Raw genomic sequence first — 23,528 nt, 5'->3', positions numbered from 1 at the left:
TTTTTTGTTTAACTGATTGATTTTACTGGCTTTGATTTTGAAATATCGATTTATCTCTAATGAATTTGGGATTGGAGATGACGATGAGGATATAATGCTCCCTCTTCTGAGTTCAGCTGAAGTAACTTGCTGGCAGAATCGAACCTAATATCACTAGCCACCACTGAGTCATCTCCTTCCAATATAAATATTGTTTTTCCACCACTGATTGATTTGGATTTTGGATAATGTCTACTGACGACTGCTATGATTAAGCAATTAATTTAATCTACCACTTGATCATAAGATTGTTATAATTTAATTCCCGCAAAAAAATCTAAGTCCAATACAGAATCTATACATCCAAAATATCATCAACCGTTTCCTCTTACATTTGACAAACTATACGAAATTAAATCCTACATATATATTCTGAGGTTTGAGATTGAAAAGTTTAAAACCAAGATCCATGAAAACAATTAGACGAAATTAAACCAACACAAAGATAAAAAAAAATGAAGGAGAAGAGTGGGATTCATACCATTCAAAAAATAAAAATACTACAGCGAGCAAGAGCAAGATCAGTAATAACAAAAAAAAAGATTTTTTCCGCCAGTGAACATCATATAGGGCAAAGCAATTTCTGATTTACCTATTGGATCTTTAGGTAAGTCGACGAAGGAAGACACCATATCACCTTTTAGAACATAGTTGCTTCCTGATGGAAGAGAGGCTGAAGAAAGAGAAATGGAAACTGAAAGTAGTGATAAGTTTAGTTTCTATTTTGTTTTTCTTTTGCAACAAAGAGTTTCTTACAGTTTCAAAACTTCATTATTAATACCGAACCCTGTTGGCATGGATAAGGAAGAAGTTGTGTCACTCATAGGTCTAGCTTCTATGTCAGATTGATTAGGGTTAAAGTTGGTATTATTGAAAAATCTACAGTGGCATGTCCGTTTACCTAATTAAATTTCTATCTATGGTTATTCATTGCAAATTTCCTAATAATTTTCTAACGAAATTGCTAAGGTATTTTTGGGTGTAGTATGAACTATGAACAGACGTCAACACCTTTTGAGTCTGAACAAATTGAATGGTCCAGAATAGTCGGCTACATCGCGGATCGTACAGCAGAAACTTAAAAACTTATTTCTGCTTGGAAGATTTTTTGAAAAAAAAGATCAATTCCTTCAATTTCGTTGACTATTTTTTATCTCCACCATTACTTTTATTTATACTTTTTCTGAATTAATTTTAATATCTATTTTTATCCTTTGTCGAGTGTATTTATTTGGCAACGAAAAATGTTGTTTTCCAATTAGTGTAAGACAAACAATTTTTTTTTTGTTTTTAAGAATTGTTCATCATTTTCAGCCATGAGATATAATGTTATGTTTATGGTTTCTTGTGTTCTCACATTTCTCGTTCTAAATAATGTTAAAGGTATTTTTTGAGTTATCCATTGATGATCTAAACAATTCTTCAATTTAATAATCTTTTGAGGTTGATATAATGCAGTCGAGGTGGAAGCGAAAAAAAAATTTGGATGCAACGTCGACGACAGTTTTCAAGGAACATGCGGAAATAATGGAAAGAGTGCATGTGTAAACGATTTTAAAAAAAAACTTGGCTTTCCAAATAATATTGGAATACGTTGTGACTGTTCTGATCGACCTACCATCCCTGGTATACCTCCCAGTCGTAAATGTGCATGTCAACATGATTGCTAAATTTTTCAAGATCTCTATGACCATAATTTCTTTTCTAATAACTGGGTCATGAGATCAAAGTAATCGAGAGTTTTTGGGATAGATCTGGCAAGAAAATGGGTCATGCCTGACAAATAAGTCTCTGAATTGTATTATTCATAGTTCAAAATAAATATAAATGTGAGCTAATAATATCCAAGTTATATTTACCTTATATATTTATATATATATATATATATATATATATTGAGTTTTTTTTCTCTCTTATGTGTACATAGATAAGAAATGTTGATTAATCTATACTATCAAAGCATCCTTGCTTTTGGAAAAAATTACAAAGCTATGCCATTCCTTAATTTTAGTTTTACATAATTAATTAATATTACCTAATGTTACTGTTTATGTCATTAGAGAATATTCTGAAATACAAAAAAGGAAGATTTAGACTCCAACAATAAACGTTTAATGAATACATTAACTATACAAATGTTATTCAGAAATAATCCACCTCTACCAAATCGTTAGTTTAAAGTTTAAACTACCAACCCAATATTAAAATAACCCGTAATCATGTTGATAAGTTGAGCTAATGTGGACAACCAATCAATAAGTGTATTTTTAATAATGATAATAAGTGCATTTTATATACAATGATCTGACTGAAGCAAGAAGCTAAACAAGTGTATTGATAGTTGTTATTTTCACGTGTACATATTCTATTTATGTATTTTTAATTAAAAAAAACATGTCAAAAAATCAAAAACCACAAATTTGCTACATTCAAATCTACGTATCTCGTAGATGTGAAGTGATTTCACACATGTCATCTCCACAATCACTCTCACTAAAAAATGTGACATGACATATTAAAATTGATGACATGGCTTATGGTTAAAAATGACATGAACAACAACATTTAATGTTAATTTAAATTTTTGGTAAGTTTTAATAATATGGTAATAATTCATAAATCATCATTAAAAGAAATCTATTCAAATATGTCATTAAATAATATGACAAGAGAAATATAAAAGATTTTAAAATTTCGAAATAGTATTTAAATATATTTTTATAATCATAAAAAAATTATCATTAAAAAAATATTTTCAAAATGTTATACAATCTTTTTAAAAAAATTTAATTTTTAATCGTGATATCATTTGTTTATTTTTGATATCTAAAAATTTTAGGAATTATTTTTAATTTATTTTTTGATAATTATATAAAAAAATTATATCAATTTTACTGTATACAAGTTAATTTAATTTATCTTAACCAAAATAAATAAATGAAAATCTATGTAAATTATAATTTTAAATATAACTTGAAATTAATTTTAAATAAATCAAATTGTTTATTTTATCTTAATTATATGTTTAACTAAATTAGTATTTAGTATTTTTATTAAGATATTAGTTTAAAATAATAAAATCTAAAATATTAACAATTTTTTTAAAAAAATATAATGTAAAATTTTATCACTGCACATGGTGCAAGAAAACACCTAGTAAGATATATAAGAATATCTGTATCAATGCAATTGAAGTTCAAGGATGAAGTTTTGTTTGGGTCATTTTATCAAAAATTGCAATATTTATAAAGTACAAAACAAAAGAAACATATTAGCCCACTCTATTACAAAAATATAAAAACATATTTTATGTAAAGTGAAACGGGTTAAGAAAATGATTTATTTCATTTTGATTTTAAATTAATAAGACTAAAATTAAAATTAATATAAAATATATAAAATAAATAATTTTTTATATAATATTTATATTTTTAAAATCATCAAAAAATTAATCCATCGCTTTAAAAGCACGGATCAAAATCTAGTGAATGTATTAAAACATGAAACACATTTAACACAAAACCAGTCAATCCATAATAGTAAACAAACAAACAAGTGTATTCACATGTTGAATTAGGATATGACCATCAAGAAATGATTTTCTCCACCTTCTGTGCCAAAGATTACACACCTTATTTAGTTATTATATAATTGTACTCGTACCTCACACTATATATCCTTGTCTGGATATTTTTCAAAGCTCCACCGGAAATACATTCTCGTTTTTTATTTCTATTTAACCATTGCAGTCCCTCGTATATGAAAGCACACCAATTATTATTTTATCGTCACTAAATGTTTGTAATTGTTTTTACATTTTTCAGTTACATATATACTGTATTAAGTTTTTCAACGAAAGCCATAAATGTTCAAAAAATTTCTTAGACGATCAAGTCAAAAGTAAACACTACAAAAAAATCACTAGCACATTCTAACAAAATACCAAAGAAATATAAATCATTAAGTGTTTGATATAACTCTAGAAAGTTAAGTAGGTCAAAATGACTATAAGCTATAAAAACTAATAAACTTTGAGGCATAATATTCAAAATAAAAATACGGTAAATAATTTTGTAAAACCACATTGTTTTATTTGATTATCTTAATTAATAAACTAAGAGAATAACAATAAAATTAGAAAACTATTAAATAAATATACTGAAAACATAAAACAATATTTAAAATAAAATAATTAAATTCTAAAACGACAATTAATATAAAACTGAGAAAGTAATAAATCATGTCAAATTAGTTGGTCAACGAAAAGTTTAGGGATCTAAACTCTGTTGTTGATCCAAGGCCCACTTGGTTTGATGGGGATGAACAAATATCCTTAAATATTGATTTGATTTTGATTTGATTGGTTATCCGTTTCGATTTCGAACAAATAAATCCGGATATCCGTGACTCTACGAAGCAAATCAAATACTAATATGCAATATACATAAAAAATAAAGCAAATCACAAATAATAATATTTTTAGGAATTGATATCTGTTCAGATCCGTTATATGCATATATATATATATATATAAATATTTAAAGAAATATATATATATATATAAGTTATATGAATATTATATTTTATATAAGTTTTACAGTATTTTTACTTACTAAATTTTATTAAATTATTAATTAGAATTTTAGAAAGTAAATAAATTTTGTTGAAACTAAAAAAAATCTCTCTCTTTCTCTCTTGAGGGCTCTTATTGTCTTGTTTAGTTCAAATGTTGTTTTGGAGTGTGGCAATTGGACTATATAAAATTATTATTTAGAAAATAATTGGTTGCGCTATCTCTTTCGAGGGTTTTTCATATCCGATTACGATAAGCATATAAAAATGGTTTTTACAAAAAAAATTGATAGAAAAATTTGGCACTTTATCTACTTTTATGGGCAAAGGTTAATAATACTTTTGAAAAGGGGTGGATGCAATAACCAATAGTATACATATTTTTGTTAAATTGTTTTAAACTGAATCTAAATTTGGATTTTGTTTGTTTTGGCGGCTATATCACCAAGGGGCCCATAAAAATCTGGGTTTTTTTTGCCACTTAAAGCGTCTATGGGTGGCCAAGGAGAATCGATCCAAGGGCATAAGCTCTAGCTGGAACCTCTTTACCACTAGGCCAAGACCACTTAGTTCAAAAAGACACATTTTACTAATTATAAACTAATTATTTTATATTAGAACTAGAAGAACACAAATATATTAGACCCTTATGATTCTAAAACCCCTAGCGCTAACGGTTCAAGGTATATCAACAGTTTCTTGTGGTTCTTCTATAGTGTATTTACTTAATTTTTGACCCGTGCATGTATTTTTATTACTTTGAAGGATCACATTAAGTTTGATCATGGTTTTTATTTGTGTTTGTATTGGGTTAATATACTGTTTTAGATAATCAAACAAAATGATATGCATTGTTTGAAAAACTGGACCGGTCGGTTGGACCGGTTCAACCGTAACTCCTTCATTAAGCCGAGTTGGGTTTGTTTCTAAAACCGGATTTGTGTGACCCGAAAAACGGCCGAAAGCCGTTAGAACCGGTAACTTTAAAAACTCGGTTCACAAATTTAGTTATGTTTCAACGATTGTTTCTTCAGTGCTTATACATCAAAATAGTATCTTCTCTTTCAATGAGCCTTGATTTAGTTGGATTTTTTTTTTGAGAAAATGTAGTTGGATTTGTTAATAGATTTAATACATTGATAACTAAAATAAATAAAAAAAGTTTCGTGTCAACAAAAATAAAAGTGTTATTGGAAGAAAAAAATTTACATGAAAATGTAAGATGAAAATGGAGAAGAACGTGAACATGGATGGAGCTTATTGGAATAAAGCTTGGTTTTTCAAAGTTGCTAATTAACATGATCGCGACATGTGTCAATTAATTTATTAAGATTATGACATGTGTCAAAAATATGTTACAATTCTCTTTTATTAGAATTTAAAAAGATCTAGAAAAATAAAATTATTTTTACATTTTTTTGGACACTAGAAAAGAAAAATTATTACAAAAATATAGTTTATTATTCTTTTTAGGAGTTAAGAAAAGGAAAATTACTATTACATAACGTTTTACAATTATATTTGTATGGCTCTTTTTATAATATTTTAAAAATATTTGATAGTAAATTTAATTTTTGAAAATTCTATAAACAAAAGAATAATTATAAAAAGCTATTTGAAAGTATTTTTTTTTCTTTTCAAAATATTTTGTATATTTTTCATCTTTAAAGATGCTAAAGAAAGATATTATAAGAGAAAATATTATTTTTTTTTTAAAAGTTTATTTTTTTAAAAAAAGTTTAAGTAAAAACGAATTATAAAATCCTACAAGTATAAGAAATTATTTACTAAAAAATCAAATAGAAAAACTAAATATAAAATAAGTGATATTTCTTTTTTAAAATCTAAGTAAAAAAATGTAAAAGTACTCTTATTATTTTCATATAAATAACTAACTTTCCTTTTTAACCGATAAATGTATGCTACAAAAATATAAACCAAAATAAATAATATTTTCACATCTATATTTAGGTTTAAGGTTCCTCATATTATTTTCTCAAAAAATAGTATTGACAATATAAATATTATCTGAGTATTTTCTTTTAATTTCTTTATACAACTCAATTTTTTGTATCATCCTTATTACATCTTATGATGCTACCACAAGTTTTTTTAATTATGATGTTTTTATCGTACATAAGTATGTGTAAATATGAGGAATATATGTTTGTATGTATAAGACACAATATATAATTAACTAAACATAATTTTTTATTGAAAATATATTAGTTGTATAAAAATCTTGAAAAACAAGAACACATTATAGTTGGAATTTTCCTTTTTTAAAAAATTAAAAGTAACTTATTTCTTATAAATAACTAACTTTTCTTTTTAATAGATAATTTTGTGTTAAAAAATTATAAATCAAAAATAACTTCAAATATTTTACCCGATATGATTGTGACATTTTTACAAAAAAACATTGTGTATGTATTAATAAAATTCTATCATTATGTGAAAATAAAAATTTTCCCTAAAATCCTAAATAAAAGAAATTTGAAAAATAAGTTTTTCCTCTTTTAATCTTAACCAAATAAGATTTTTTTTTCCTTTTAAGTCGTGACCAAATAGAATTGTAAAAGTAATTTTTTACTTTTAAAATTTAATGATAAATATGATACTGAAAATATTTAATTAAAAATATTAGTGATATTGAGAAAACGAATTTTAAAAATAATATGATACTGAAAATATTTAAATTAAAAATATTAGTGATATTGAGAAAACGAATTTTGAAAATAAAAACTTTTAAAAATAGTTAATATTTGCTGGAAATAATTATTTAATAGTATTTTTATTTTCTAAATCCTAAAAAAAAAATTATAAAAAATTATTTAATTTTAATTTTCTTTTCTAACACCCTAAAACTGTAAAAAAAGATATTTGATAGTTCTTTTCCTTTAAAAAGAAAATCCTATATAAAAGAGATTTGTATCATATTTTTTAATTCCTAACCATAAAAGAATTGTAAGAAGTTATTTGATAGTATATAAAATTTGATGATGAACATGATACTTAAAATTATTTAATTAAAAGGAAGTGTAAAAAAAGTATTGATATGAACCGTAAAAATCATAATTTGAAATTATTTAATAGTAACTAGAAATAATTATTCGATAGCAATAAGATTTTTCTGAAATTCTAAACAGAAGATAATTGTAAAAGTTTATATGATAATACTTTTCCTTTTCTATAATCCTAAACAAAAATATAAAAAAGTATTTGATAGTTTTTCTTTTTTTAATTTAAAATAAAAACGAGATTGATAAAATATATTTTTTTCCTTTTAAAAAATATCCTAACAAAAGTAAACATACCTAATTAATAGTATTTAAAAAAAGAATTTGATGACAAGTATCTAAATTCCTTTTTATTTCATTATAATTATTATTTTGGATTGGATCCGATTTAAATTTTTACGTTTGGATGTTTTTTCTACCTCTAACAAATATTAACTGAAACTTATGTGTGAAAACGAGTTCTTAACTATAAAATAAATTTCATATAACATATGCAAAAACAATTCTTTAAAAACAATAAAATGAGTTTTTCATATTTTTTTTAAACTAAAATATAAAATAAAGTCTATTGCAACGCACGGGCCCAAATCTAGTTTACTTATAAAGCATACTATTAAGACAATTTTAAAAGTTAATATATCTATTTAAAAAAGTACACATGTTTAGCAAAAAGATATGCTATGTTTTTTTTTCTTTTATATGAAATTTGTTAATGTATAAAGTTTTTTAATTGGAATATAAACATATTAAATTCGATTTTTATTAATTAATCTAATATTTAGTGTATTTTATTAAAGTAAAATGAATATGTGTATAACATCTAGAGTTTGAATTTTTTTTTTTAAGTTATATTAAACGTTATAGGAAAATTATTGTTGGAATATTCCTTTAAATTGATATTAATGAATCAATGCTTATTTAATTTAATATAAAATAACAAAATTATTTGAGAGATAATTAAATTGAAATTATCCAATAACGAACTACCAAGTAATGCATATATAATCTTGCACCAAAGATCTCTGAGTATCTTACATAATCTAAACAGTTCTAAAATTGTTTAATATCATATCAAATAAATGTGGATCAAATTTGCATAAACACTAATGTTCGATTAACTTATATATAAGAAGTAAATTTGTTAGTAATTAATTTATGTCACGTCTAATCTAAATTTTTGGATAATCACCTTACATTAATGCTTGATAAATTTATTGTCAAAGAAAAGAGAATGAAAAAACAATCCAAATACCTACAATTTCCACTACGTGCAAATGTGGAGAGTTTAATTAATGTCACACGTTTAGGTTTATATTTTAGATCGTAAAAACACTCTTAATAAATATTATTTTTTGTTGAAGTATCAATGTCATAAATTGTAATTGTATTTTAATAAAATGCTAGATCTCGATCCGCGTAACCGCACGAATTTTTGTTTTCAATTCTAAATTGATATATATTAGAATATATATGTGTCTATCAATTTTTAAAACATAATAAGTTTACGATATATTTTTTTTATTGAATAGATTATTTCAAATTTTCACATGTATTTGTATCTTCTTCTATATATATATATATTTGGATTATTATTTCATTATTAAAATTGTAACTATATATATAAATATTAGTAAAATATTATTCTATTGTCATATTCAGAAATACTGTAACATTTCACAAATTTAGAAATTTTTTTAAAAAATTAAACTTTTCGCTTCACATATTTCTATTATCGATTAAATAATTAAATATTTAGTTTTTGTTTAATTTTTAAAATAAACCTTATAGTTTAAAATTTGTTTTCATTGGTTTAAGGTAGTAAAGATTAATCATTATTAGATAATATGATTTTTGTTATTTTAAAAAAACTCTTTATAATTTTAAAATTTAACATCGACAAATATTTAAATAACTAACATATGGAAGTATAATATTACAACATTAATTTATACTATCTATAAATTCAATAGATCATCTATTGTTTAAATCCAATTATTGATAGCCCAATAAAAATTTGTGGCAGATCCAAAATTCAAATGATAAGATTAGAGATTAAATGTAATATGACTTTTTAGGAACAAGTCCATTAGGTCCATTTTTAAAAAAAATCACACATGAATCAAGGTTGTGACTTCTGTTTTAATATATAAGATGTAATGTTTAAAAGAAATGTAAATTGTATAACCAAATTATAAGGAATATTATATTTAAGAAGTGAAGAGGTCCAAATTTAAATGACAATCTTTTTAAGTAGATACAAAATAGTGCTCTGTTTTAATAGATTAGATTATCAAATGTATTAAACTTTAGCTCTAAAAACTTATGAAATAATTAAGTTAGAAATTAAGAAACATAAAGATACATATGTATATATATATAAGAAATTGAATTCTGAAAAAAAAAAAAAAACTAAAAGGCAATATTCAGCGATTTCAACAATTATCATTTCCTAGAAAATTATGACCTAAACTATAGTATGTATTGTGTTATTATACAAAAATATTTTCCATCATTAAATTTTAAATTTAAGAAAGAGAAAGCAAAATGTATATTTAATGAAATAAAACATAATTCTGAATAATACAAAAATGATTATTCGGTTATAATATCAATCTAACCCTAACCTATAAAGATTCTGACACCGAATATGTTATTATTGCAAGTAACCCTAACCTATATAAATAAAGTGCAGGTTAACCTAGGTTATGTATTAGCCCTAGGTTTCATCTTCACAATCATTGCAAGTAAAACTGGGAATTTTAATCATTACCCGCATGACCAACTCCGTTTGACCCGCGTCAGGGCGGATGCGAGTCCATTGATTTGAAATATTTGAGCTGTGGATGCGAATAGTTGTTGAGTTTACTATTTGTGGTGCGAGTACGGGTCCGAATTTTAGTTAATTATGTGAGATATCAAACAAAATCTTATATTGAAAATTTAGACAAACAGTTCTAATATAAAAAATGATGTCTAACTCTAATAATAGAAGACTTTTTTGGAATGAGCCCAAAAGTAAATTTATACAGATTAGCATCTTAGACCCCACGTAGACAATATCGTACTAATTGGACAATAAAAAGTTAGACATGGACTCAACAAATTCCAACAAATTAGACAGCTTCACCCATGTTTCTCAAGATAGTTGAAACAATTAATTCACACTGCACATTAGGGGTGATTGCCTGTAGGAGCTGATTTTAGCTTTAATATTAATCTACAACATTTAAATCATCAATCATGCTTTATCTTGTTTTTTAAAGTTACAACCAGAAAAAAAAAAAAAAAGCTGTAAAACCTTTATTTTCTAAAATCCCATCTTTTTTGCTGTAGAAAATTTATTGTTGTAACAATCAATTTTAAAGCTACATCACTTACAGCTAAATCAAAAAATTCTACAACCTAAATTCTACAGTAAAATTTCTACAGTTACAGTCCAACCAATCACATCCATTGTAAATTTTTATTGAGGCTTCTCTTATTTTCATCGCTCTGCGGAGATATAATATATGGTGAAATGATCATTCATCCATGCATTTGCATTCATGAATCTGGGAGCTTCATGCTGAGAAAAGTAAGGTCTGCGTTGGCTTTACCTAAATTCTTTTCACTATTCTCAAAGTCAACAAGAATCACTTTATGAGACATTGTTGATGATATTTCACCCGCTTTAAAGTACCCAAGAGATGTGTACCTCCATTGTCTTTGTTCAAATTAGTTAAGATATTGTTGAATTGTCTAATCTTATTATAAAGACTAGCCATATATTCAGGAGGCTCAGTCAGCCAAAACTATGAGATCAATCACTCAATTACATACGGGAAGATCGTTCCACAAGGAAAGTTTAATGAAAATAAACTATATAGTATACATGAGTCACGTATGAGATAAAGGTTAATCTGAGACTAGTAAACTCCTCTGAAAATATGAGGCCAGTCGATATTAGAAAATGCTGAAATATGAGCGATGTAGTTCCCAATAACACCAAAAAATTTCTTCTTTATTTTGTTTCTGAAAGATACGTCCTTTCTTCGCTTAACCTCACATCAAAAATTGCACTTTTCCTTCCCTAAAGTTGTAGGTGAAGCTGGCTGCCTGCACTATAGTTTATAGAGAACCAAATGAACTAACAGAATGAAAATCATAACTGTTGTCTTAACAAAGAGATGGACGGAACCAAAATACTGAAAAAACGGAATGGTGACATGGTGAACATCTTTTCTATCAAGATTTACTTGTCCATGAGTTCGTGAAAGATTGGGGCAAAGTCCTTAGCCATCAAAGATATTGATTTGATGAGGTCATCCAGCCGCTGGAAGTATAGCCGAATTAAATGATTCTTGAAGCATCAAACCATGGGAAAGATGTTGATGTCCTCAGACGTGCAAATAAAATGAAAAAAACAAACTCAAGAACTTAAAATTGATTATTTTTTTTTTTTTGACAGCGCTTAAAATTGATTAAAAGACAGAGAAACTTACTCACATGTCATGGAAGAAAGAAATAAACTCAACCCGTAAGAACTTGGAGTTTATACTTAAATGTGATAAAGTTAATATTATTCTGAAACATTGGATAAGATATGAGAGATATACTTAAATGTGATAAAGTTTTTGGTGGTAAGGTTCGTCCTTCCTTGGTTCATATTTTCTACGTACAGTAGAACCTCTATAAATTAATACTCGATAAATTAATAATCTCTATAAATTAATAAATTTCGCCGATTCCAACTTGAGCCGGTTCAAAATTTGATAAAAATCAATAAAATAATAATGTAATATTTTTTTAAGAAAATTCTATGTAAATATATGGTCCCATTAAAATTATAAATTAATAATTTATATGTATACATATTTTATATAAGTAAGAACCTATTATTATATTGTTTGTTTTATATTCACCATGGAATTATCTTTATTTTTTTTAACACTTAATATATTTTTGAAGAGATTTAGTAATATTATCTCTAAAACCACATTTAAGTTCTATGCAATATATATTATATACACCAAATAATATAATATAATTAATATAAATGTCAAATTTAAAAAAATAACAATTAAATGACTATACACTAAAATCAAATATTTTTCTTATCTTAGAATAAATATATCTTAAAATAAGAAATCTAAATAAGGAAACTTTTGTAAATTAATATATGTATAAATAATAAAATTTCAAAGCCCCAACATTATTAATTTATAGAGGTTCTACTAAGTAATAGTTGGAGAAAATATAGTTGAAACTGTATTATAGAGAACTCACAATGTATATTCGCCTGATTGGTGGTGATATTAGTGAACTTTCGATGTTTACGAATTGAATATTGGATATAGGCAATGAGAATGAGAAAATTAACGTTAGGTGCACTTCCCATTAGATACCTCGGCCTGCCGCTGATGCACCGTAAGTTGAGAATTTCTGAATACGAGCCATTGCTGGATAGTATCATCAGGAAATTCAGGGGATGGGCAGTCAAAACTCTATCTTACGCTGGGAGACTTCTTCTCATTTCAACCGTAATCTCTGGCTCAGTAAACTTTTGGTGCTCCACGTTTATGCTCCCTAAGGGCTGTGTGAAGAAGATTGAAAGCTTGTGCTCGCGTTTCCTCTGGTCTGGGCAAATTGAAGTAGTCAGAGGGGCTAAGGTTAATTGGCACACAGTCTGCTTACCTAAGGAGGAGGGTGGGCTTGGACTGCGAAAGTATACTCTTTGGAACAAAGTGCTATGTCTTCGATTTATATGGTTATTATTCTCTGATTCTGAATCATTATGGGCAGCTTGGCATAAGCGACAACATCTTAATGATAAGAGCTTTTGGTCTGTAAGTCAATCCAATGCGGACTCATGGACTTGGAAAACGCTTCTCAGCCTGCGCCCGCTTGCTTCACAATTCATTCATGGAAACGTCGGTAATGGCCTTCTGCTCAGCTTCTGGTTTGACTCCTGGCTGCAAGGTGGTTGCCTTATTGATCTTTTTGGTGAACATGGACCTAGAGAACTCGGGATTCCCTTGACTGCAACGCTTTCTGATGTCTCCAACGGCACCGCTTGGACCCTCTCATCCCCGAGATCAGATAACGCTTTGCAACTACACATTGCCCTCACTTCTGTCTCTCCACCGAGAATCACTGATGTGGAAGACTCCTGCTCATGGAAGATTAATGGAACTGTCTGCAATGGATTCTCCTCTTCGAAGACGTGGGATGCGGTTCGACCTAGAGAACCACCTAAAGCTTGGGCCTCAACAGTTTGGTACAAGGGAGCTGTCCCAAAACAAGCTTTCAACATGTGGCTAGCCACTTTAAACAGGCTCCCAACAAAGGGCCGGTTGGTTTCTTGGGGTTTGAATATTAACCCATCCTGTGATCTATGCAATTCTTCAGTCGAAACAAGAGATCACCTTTTCTTGAGTTGCAGGTTTTCACTCCATATGTGGGCTGAAGTGTTCTCCCGGCTGTCTCCACGACAAGCACCATTCATCACATGGGCTGAACTCCTCTCATGGTGCAGACTTCGCAGCCCATCAGCTACGCCTACTCTCAAGAAACTGGTTGCCCAAGTGCTCATCTACCACGTTTGGAGACAAAGGAACAGTGTTCTCCACAACAATACACATCTACTTCAGGCTGAAACTTTCAGATTAATAGACAGAGATGTGAGAAACACAATAACTGCAAGGCGCAAGAGGCGCAAATTCACCAACATCATGGCACTTTGGATCAGATGACCCGGTCATCCAATAACCAAAAATCTACTACCTTTCTTGCTTTTTATCTAATTTTTGCCAAGAAAGATGTATGTAAAAGCCTTTTATTTTTGTAAAAGACAAAAGTTTCATTTTTAATGATATTTACAGTTTAGCAAAAAAAATTAATGAGCCTAATACATGTGAGGTAGAGATTTGATTTTTTTGAAGATTTATTGACAACTCAATGTGATGATTCCATGTGAGAAATTGTTAAACATGTGTATAATTTTCATGAAAAATGTGTAATTTCATATTCTTTCAAGAAAGTGCTATATTAAGTCTGCATAATATATATCATTATTTGAGGTAAAAAAAAGTGTATATAATCAAGATACTGATAAAATAAATGAATATATATGTTATCCCAAACAACAGGTAATTTCTTAGTTTAAGGTTTTATTTTATAAGCCTATCGGCTGATCTGATCGGTCCCGGGAGGAATGCACTTAGTGCTATATAGTGGACTAGCCCGAAAGCATACCACACTACTTAACCCGAGTTTGGAATACCTTCCGACTTATGCCAGTGGGTGGACCAATCATCTGTTATGGTCAACCATGTAAATCACTTGGGCCGAAGCCCAAGCCCAGACTGACCAAGTAGTGATAATTTAGTTTCCAGGGGGAATCGAACACACTACTGATGTGGATACTCACCAAGCCCCAAGAAAGTTAGTTTAAGGTTTAATTCACTTTTTTCTTATTTGTTATGATTTTCGTTCATTCATTTTTGCTTTCTTTTAATATTTGATAAGGTGACAAGCGTTTTTATCTTAATTCAGATATTATTGATACATTTATATGGAAAAGACGGAATAATATGGTTTTTAGTAACATAGATATTGATCCTCGACATACTTTTGGCAGTAACCTAGGCTACTATTGGGGAAGAGGCACATGAATCACTAATATAACAAGCGAGTCAAACTTGAGAGAGGAAGATGAAAAGTTTGCCTCAAATTCCTGGATGGTGGTGTTTTACAGATGAATCATGGAAAGAGAAGGAAAATTTATCGAGGCAAATATGGTATAGTATGTTATAAGGTTTTGATGGTTTGATGGGCGCAAGAAATACGAAAACCAGTCTCTCACTCATTTACTCGGAAATTGAAGCTTTGATTTGGGAAATGGAAAGTAAAAAAAAGTTTCATGTGACGTTTGCAAACGATTATTCACAGTTGGTGAAGATGATTTTGGAACCAGAAGAATGGTCGGTTTGCAACATTTCTCCAAGACATCAAGAAACCAAAAGAGAGCTTCAATCACTCAGAGTTGATACATGTTCCTAGAACAGAGAATACAAGGGCGGATATGCTTGCGCGCAGTGCTCGGAATCAATCGTCTTTTGTTGTTCATATGAACGCGGAGTTACCATTTTGGTTTGCTGAATTGTAGCGGAATCTGTTTATGTTTCTGACAAAAGAAAAAAAAATGATATGGTCTACAATCAACAATATCTAAACATCACTAGGATCTATGGATTACAAACCATAATTTATAGTTGAGGATCAATGATCTTATTTTGTATTATTTTTGCCAAAACAAAGGATAAAATTAAAGATTCTAATAACTAATGAAAAAATAGAAGCAAAAAAGCACATTAAACATATTGTACAAAGAGGGTTTTCAGAACATTTACACTATGTGCGTATTTTCCAGATTTTAGACAAAATATATACGTGGAAGCACCGTAGTGGTTAAGGTTTAAAGGTTTTTACACCCAGGTCCAGGGTTCGAACCCCAATGCAATTTCTTGTAGATTACATGAAATCCAGGTTTCAAATCCCAGAGAAGAGCGATTTATTAATGCAGACTACAAAAAGAAAGCTTCAACATGGTGCAAGTAAATCTGGTCAGAAATGAATCTTCATATGACGGCTCAGATGATGCAGTTAGGCGTAGATCTTCATAAAGCAGGTAGTATTGTCGGTTGTCGATTGTGTATGTAAACTTTTCTCATAAATGTAATGTCATAATGTCATAATAAATCACCGTTAAAAAAAAAGACAAAATATATCTATTTGCTGAACAATAACTTATTAGAATTTATTATGTTGGTTTTTGAATTAATAATGTGTATACTAATAAATATTTATAAGGATCGTTTTTTCTATTTTTTATTTTAACAGAATAAATTGTTCTAAAGTATATAATTGTTAAAAAGTATATCAATTTTAATAAATATTATTTGGTTGATAAATAAATTAAAATCAATTACAAAAATGCAGTTTGGGTATTATAAAACAAACTAAGTAAAATATATTATTTCAGCAGTAAAAATAATAAAAAGAAGTTTTCAAGATATTTCTTAGCATTTTAGATTATATATGATACTTTCCTATATTTGACCAAAAGAAAAAAAGATACTTTCTATAAAGAAAAATATACTTTGAATATATTAACACATTTCTCTATTGCTACAAATACAGTGTTCTGAAGTTTGTGTTATTGTGTCCTTTCGCTCTTCTATATAAAAGTTTGTAGCGAGAATGCCAGTCAATCCTCTCATCATTCGTAAAACCTCTTCGTATGTTCATCATCCGCTTATTATTCATTTCGCCTCCATTCGATTAAAAGCTGAATAAGGCTTTACATCTTTAAGTGAAATTTAGACAACTTTTAAGTACATTAGTATGCTTATGGATTCGTTGGTGTAATAGTTGAAGAATGTTTATTGAAATTCCTTTTTTGTATTTTTTGTTTTTACATATTTTGATGACGTATGAACTGCAATTGTTCCAGAATGATAGATCAGATGGACATGGAACACTTCCGTGCGCATATGTCTGACGAGGAGAAGATTGCTGCTGAAGAGAGCCTCAAAGCAACGTATTGCCCGCCTGTAGAGTTCTACATCTTTTTCCAGCGTCGTGCTATTAAGAATGTATGTGTTTCTCTAGCTGTTACCTTTTCACAGAGAGGAATGTGTGTAATAATGAGCGACACAAACATTGGGTTTGCTTTTGACATAGAAAATTCCCATAGCTGTGTAGTTTGTGCTGACTTCATTTGGTTATAAGTAAGCGTTTGTGATCTTGCTATGTAGTTGACTCTTAACAGTTTTCTCTTATCTTTTCCGTGTAGCCCTTGTTTCTTCAGCGAAGTTTGAATTATAAGATTGAAGCCAAACATCAAAGGAGGTAAAAAGAAAAAACAAATTCTGTTCAGAATCTCCATTAGTTTTGTGTAATTATGATTAGAATATAACTCAATCATTAATCTGGAACCTTAATGCTAAGTGTTTGTTTGGGAAGAAGTTTCAAAGACTTTACCCCTGGTGAATAGTAATCAATATTTTACTGATGTGCAGAATACAAATGACTTTGTTCCTTCCGGGCAGTAAAGATGCTGCTGGTGTAGAAACTCAAGAACTCTTTCCTCTTTTTATTATGCTGGCAAGACTCGTTTCTTCTAAGACTACCGCCAAGGTAGGCGTTTCAACCCAGACATAATTGGATTAATCTTTGCCTAATGTCATTTCATCGCTTAACATTTTTTTCGTTTTTTTTGGAACTCTCAAAATTATAGTCTTCTGCAATATATAAGTTCAGTCGAACATGTATCCTAACTGGGGATGATGGAGTTAGTCAACCTCAAGCCAATTTTCTTCTCCCTCGAATGGATAGACTCGCGTTGGATGCAAAATCAGGATCACTCGTTATCTTATTTATCAGCTTTGGTGAGTAATAGAGTGATTGTTGTGTACTGATGATTTATGTATATGTACAGTATACAAGATAAACTGATCAATTTTATTTTCTTTCTTGTAGCTGGTGCGCAAAATTCTCAATCTGGCATTGATTCAAGCAAGATCCATTCAGGTATTTTAATTTATAAAAGTTTTTGAATGTGTCTTTCTTCTGTAAATAAATCATCATGAGAGTTTATATTTACTTTGTTCTGGCAGGAAACATAGGTGGACATTGCCTATGGAGCAAAATACCCTTGGAATCTCTCTATTCTTCGTGGAAGGAATATCCAAATATGGACTTGGGAGAGAAAGCAACTTCAGTCTCTCTTGTTGAAATGCAGCCTTGCTTTTTACAGGTAATCTTGCCTTAATCGTTTTCTTAAACTTAGGTTTTACTGTTTCCTTTTTCATATTTGTTCCCTATAATGAAATGTGGACTCTCTGGATTTAACTTCTTTCATATGTAACTTGAAAATGTAAATTGGAAACACTTGCTAATGTGAATTTTGTTAGTTTACTATATTCACCATTATTATGGAAACATTACTGGTATAACTTGTCTATTTCTGCAGCTAATGTCTATGAGTGAGAAGTTTGTCGAGATTCAGGTTCCCAGCAATCCCCTCACCTCGGTAACTTTTCACTTTTTGGAACACTTCCATCATTTACTCTAATATTAATTGTGTTAAAGTATCTCATAATTCTTTTACTTTTGTTTGTTTGTTTGAAGAGCTCACCGCAGCAAGTCCAAGTCACCATATCTGCACAAGAGGTTGGAGCAACGGAAAATCCTCCTTATCGTTCTTCATTTTCATTTAATGACTTCCCTGCCTCTTCAGTAGTGTTGCCAATTCACAGGTAACTTCAGTTCAATCTACATTTCCTTTCCCTTAATTTTATAGTTATCAATTTTTCTTGAATTTCAGTTTCAAAAAAAAAAAAATCTTGAATTTTGGCTTATTCCCCTCTCTACTAATGGGAAGTGTTACCTACAACTTGATGAGTTATAATGTCTACCTCTTCATGTCGACTCTAAATCACTCTTCTATATCCATTGCATAGGTTGAGAAAAGGACAAGTAGCTTTCAATTACAGTTACTATAACAACAAATTACAGAAAACTGAAGGTATATTTGTGTAATCATTAACCTGTTTCATACCCATGTGTGTAAAATATAATGTGTATCATAAATTACATTTTGGATTTTATTTTCTTCCAGTAACTGGAGACTTTACTTGTCCATTCTGCTTAGTAAAATGTGCCAGTTTTAAGGTGAACTTTCATTTCTACTCTCATTCATACCTCTGAGTAAAATATACTAGTGGACTATATATATTCTATGTAGTGATGTAATCTTTTTTTTTGTTCTCAATCATGTTTTAGGGCCTGGAGTGTCACATGCCATCAACCCATGATCTCTTCAATTTCGAATTTTGGGTTTGTAACTTCAAAGCTCATTTAGCTATTGCTCAGTATTTTTAATTGTTCCCACTAATCGGCTCCACTTGTGTTTTAGGTAAATGAAAAATATCCGGCTGTAAATGTGTCTCTCAAGAGTGAGGTAACGTTCACCGAGGTTAGTACATCTTATTTCCAAAATAATATTCCCAATGCGCTGTTGACTTTTGAGTGTTTAAATAGGAGAACTGGAATATTTCCTTATTTGCAACACTATGATATCTTCTATTGTCTTCGATGGCACAACAGTGTCAAACCTTCTAGTAGTAGAAATTGTGCTATAATATATTATCTGTCTTTTGTATTTTTTCAAAATTCAGACTAATAAGGGCGACCCTAACGCAAGGCTGGAACCATACCCTTTCTCGTAAGTTGTCTTGGCCTATTATGTTTACTTTACTTATCTTACTCCCATTTAGGTGATAATCTTACTTAAACCATGAAAAAAAATTACAATAACAGTTCAATGAAATCCAGCCGTAGGAAGCAGAAGACTCCGGCAAGGAACCCAAGGCCGAGGCCAATTAAGACTGACGGTATGTGCTTGATTGTAATGAATCTTATCTGGATTTATAGTTTTGGGAACCTGTTTAGTTTAATATTTATGACTAATTTACTTTCTTATGTGCATTGGACAACGTTGGATCATTTGACAAATTCTTAACTTTTTTTAATCTTCAGATGCTGCTGACTCTGTTAAAAGTGAGAAGAGCCAAATACCACCTGGGGGTGCTGAGTCGTCTAGTCAAACAGTTCCTCCAGGAATGGGTCCTGCAGACTTGCAAATGATGAACATGTGGAACTCTTTTATGAAGAAGCACCGGTATGTATATGCCTTCTCTGTTTTCAGTACATGTGATTTCGAGTCTTAATGCAAACAAATTTGGCGTCACATGTGTTTATATATAGTTTGTGGATATTCCTGCACAACTTTTTACATTAAAAAAGATAATGATAGGATAAAGCATTAGCTTGACACTGGTTGTTGACCCTTTGCAGAGTTATCACAGGTGGTTGCATCGCATGTGGATGTGAGGCGTTCTCAAAACTACACGGACCCTTCTTGGTCCGAAATCTGGACTTGCTCTGGTAATTTAACTCTTAAGGTGTTTCAGAGAAGAAAGTGGGTTTTATTGATAAATGTGAGTACTTGTGTAGGTGCTGGAAAAAGTATATCTGGACACTGAAGATTTATGGCCGCCTTGACGCCCAAACCTTGAACAACTGTATGGTGCTTTTCGAACAGCTTGCAAATTGAAGACCCAGAAGCCTTTATTTAAGTTTTAAAAAAAACTCTAAATAATAGAAAAAGGAAATGAGAGTAGGTTTTAACTACTTTTGGACCCCTTTTATCCTTTTTCGTTTTGGATGTTATTATTTTACATTATCCCTTAATTTCCCGTTTGAGTGTTATTAAATTACTTATTTTTATTTTGGAGTTATTAATTTGCTTTACAGAAAAGTTTGTATATTACATTTGTCTGAAATATATTTTACCCGATAAATGGTAGGTAATTAATGAAACGGGACTAAATAATTGTCCATCAGCATTCTGAAGAATTCATTCTAGGGTTCATGCTTGAATTGATTGTAGGATTTTATTTAATTACTACTTTTTTCCTTCTTCTTTGGCTTAGTTTGAGGTTTTACTTTTACCCCATCCATTCTTTTTTACTTATTTTCCATTGGTCATAAAGTCGTTCCTTAGATTATGTTTCTTACAAATGGAGACGTTTGTAGTCTCGTATAAGGAAAGCTCACGGTCTATAAGATCACCCTTGATAGCAGAGGGACTGGCCCTAAGAAGCGCGGTCGTGAAGTGCATAGAGATGGGATTCCATCGAGTGCAGTTTCAGTCTGATTCATCCCAACTTATTCAGTCTATCAAGCAGTCTGGGGAAGCTTTGTTGAATTATATGGTATTGTTTCAGATAGTTTGAGGTCTTTTCTCTTATTTGGATTCCCGGTATTAGGGCATCCGCAATGGAGAGTATCTCTACAAATCTCCATTAAAATCATAAATTAATAATATGCCTATATATACATTTTATATAATTATAAACTAAATATTATATCGTTGGTTTTATATTCACAATGAAAATACATCTATTTCTCTTTTAACATTTTAATATGTTTTGATAATATTTAGTAAAATTATAACAAAAACCACATTTAAATTATATGAAGCATTAAAATATACACCAAATAATATAATAAAATTAACACGATGAAAGTCGAATTTCTAAAATTTAATTGATGTATATACGCTAAAATCAAATATTTTTTATTTTATAAATAAAAAATATTCAAAAATAGAAAATCTATAAATAAAAAAATTGTAAATTAATAACTTTATAAATTAATAAAATATCATAGTCCCAACATTATTAATTTATATAGTTTTTAATATAGTAAGTTAATGTGTTAAGCCATGTAATGTAACACCTGTTTTAGGCGACACCAAAATGGCTCCTTTTAGACCTGACATCTTCTCTGACGGCGACTACCCTGCAAGGATTCCGGAGTCCTTTTCTTCCTCGTAGGGGAGACTACCCAACACTCCTTGTTATCTAGGCTCGTTTTAAAATCTCTGCAAGCTTTTTCTCTGGCTTTCTTGCCACTTTAATCACTGTTTACACCCACCCCCCCCCCCCCCCCCCCCAACCTTTTGGCTAAAAGTCAATATACAATGCAAATAGAATATTTTCATATTTTAATCTGTTTAATTTATCTTCTTTGGACATGTTTACTTCTCTGACGAGACCAAATATATTCGTGACACGTTGAATTGTTTTTCTATTGATATACGATGAATAGGGTAGTAGTCAACTGACCATGACACTTTATATGAATGTAATTCACTTTATATGAATGTAATTCCACCGAGACTGAATCAAGAAGATTCACCGCAACCTAATCATCTTTACTAAAAGGTAGACATAAAGATATAAACCTTGTAGGTTTAATGCCTTGCATAAAGGTATCAATCATCATATTGTTCCAATATGAAAACACTTGAAAAAAATAACCAAGATCTTGAGACACCTAGCTCCTCTGGTGGATGATTGGAAATAACAGGTTTACACTTCTTTGTATCCCATTTTCCTGTTGATTTTTTCATGTGGTATGTGCCTGTACAGCCCTACTCCAGTAGAGTTTGGAGCCATCAAGGGAAACTAATTTACAGAGAGAGATTAATTCAGGAATAGTTTTGAGATTATAGTTAACTTTTCTCCAAAATTTCAGAAGAATCGGTTGCAGCGATCAGATCTATTACTCGCGGTTTCTCCAATTATGCTTCAAAGTGCGCTTGTTAAAAAGGCCACCGAGTCTAATCAAACTATGTCTTGAAAGGTAAGACCGCTTCTGCAGGTTGCTTGGAGCTTCTCATTTGCTAAAAGTCAATATTCTCAAGAAGTTAAGACTTTTCCTAAAGGTTGCTTGAAGCTCGATCCAGAAGCTATGTCATTGGAGCTTCTCAAGGTCTTCACTAAGGAGGATATGAGGCTTGATCCAGAGGTACAGGCTTTTGTGGAAACTATGAACAATGTTTGAAATTGATGATGATAAGCAACGGATAATCTTGGAAATGAAAGTAACAAGGAGGCATATATGTGCAAGTTTACAAGATCAAAAAAAGGGAAGGAAAGAAGGATTGTATGATAAAGGATCCATTCTCTCTAGAAACTAGACCTAGGCATTTTACCCCAAACCGAAGTCTCGATTTAACCCAAAAGGAAAATACCGAAATTCGATTATCCGAGTGGGACTTAAGAGATAGGTTTGGGTACAAAACCAAATCGAATCAAAATTCGAATTAAGATCCGAAAATTTCCGAAATTAGCTTAATATGTTGATCTTTTGAAGATTTTAATTATATATGTTATTTAGATCCGAAATCTATCCGAAATTAGTTAATATATATTAAGGTAATTTAGATATTTTGAAGATTTTGTAGTTCTTTTATTTGTTATTTTTAATATTTCCTAGCTAGTT

The 23,528-nt window shown here is 29.6% G+C and overlaps 2 protein-coding genes and 1 non-coding gene across 3 annotated transcripts; all 3 read left to right on the top strand.

The window, feature by feature from the left end:
* The first annotated feature begins 73 nt into the window (after nt 1-73).
* Nucleotides 74-171, top strand: LOC125584986. The gene has a single exon (XR_007321878.1). It is a non-coding gene; the product is annotated as a small nucleolar RNA R30/Z108 (small nucleolar RNA).
* A 1,114-nt stretch (nt 172-1,285) lies between these two features.
* LOC106385358 (putative defensin-like protein 225) lies at nt 1,286-1,902 on the top strand. The gene is made up of 2 exons (XM_048752388.1): nt 1,286-1,422; nt 1,498-1,902. The coding sequence occupies exons 1-2, from the start codon at nt 1,356-1,358 to the stop codon at nt 1,707-1,709; spliced, it is 279 nt and encodes a 92-aa protein (XP_048608345.1). The 5' UTR covers nt 1,286-1,355; the 3' UTR covers nt 1,710-1,902.
* A 12,593-nt stretch (nt 1,903-14,495) lies between these two features.
* Nucleotides 14,496-22,173, top strand: LOC106383845 (polycomb group protein EMBRYONIC FLOWER 2-like). The gene is made up of 17 exons (XM_048752387.1): nt 14,496-17,266; nt 17,467-17,522; nt 17,693-17,810; nt 17,911-18,061; nt 18,153-18,203; nt 18,290-18,429; nt 18,646-18,705; nt 18,804-18,931; nt 19,136-19,200; nt 19,294-19,346; nt 19,458-19,511; nt 19,591-19,650; nt 19,853-19,899; nt 19,995-20,068; nt 20,214-20,355; nt 20,532-20,621; nt 20,691-22,173. The coding sequence occupies exons 1-17, from the start codon at nt 17,105-17,107 to the stop codon at nt 20,788-20,790; spliced, it is 1,551 nt and encodes a 516-aa protein (XP_048608344.1). The 5' UTR covers nt 14,496-17,104; the 3' UTR covers nt 20,791-22,173.
* Nucleotides 22,174-23,528: the final 1,355 nt, after the last annotated feature.

The sequence above is a fragment of the Brassica napus genome, chromosome C3 (assembly GCF_020379485.1).
Source record: "Brassica napus cultivar Da-Ae chromosome C3, Da-Ae, whole genome shotgun sequence".
Classification (NCBI taxonomy): domain Eukaryota; kingdom Viridiplantae; phylum Streptophyta; class Magnoliopsida; order Brassicales; family Brassicaceae; genus Brassica; species Brassica napus.
The sequence above is the reverse complement of the archived record's forward strand: the minus strand, read 5'-3'. Positions and strand labels throughout refer to the sequence as shown.

Coding starts and splice junctions, on each gene's coding strand:
- LOC106385358 (XM_048752388.1), top strand. CDS start 1,356: ATGAGATATAATGTTATGTTTATGGTTTCTTGTGTTCTCACATTTCTC. Junction 1,423..1,497: donor CGTTCTAAATAATGTTAAAG/GTATTTTTTGAG, acceptor GATATAATGCAG/TCGAGGTGGAAGCGAAAAAA.
- LOC106383845 (XM_048752387.1), top strand. CDS start 17,105: ATGAACTGCAATTGTTCCAGAATGATAGATCAGATGGACATGGAACAC. Junction 18,204..18,289: donor TTCAAGCAAGATCCATTCAG/GTATTTTAATTT, acceptor TTGTTCTGGCAG/GAAACATAGGTGGACATTGC. Junction 19,512..19,590: donor TCTTCAATTTCGAATTTTGG/GTTTGTAACTTC, acceptor CTTGTGTTTTAG/GTAAATGAAAAATATCCGGC.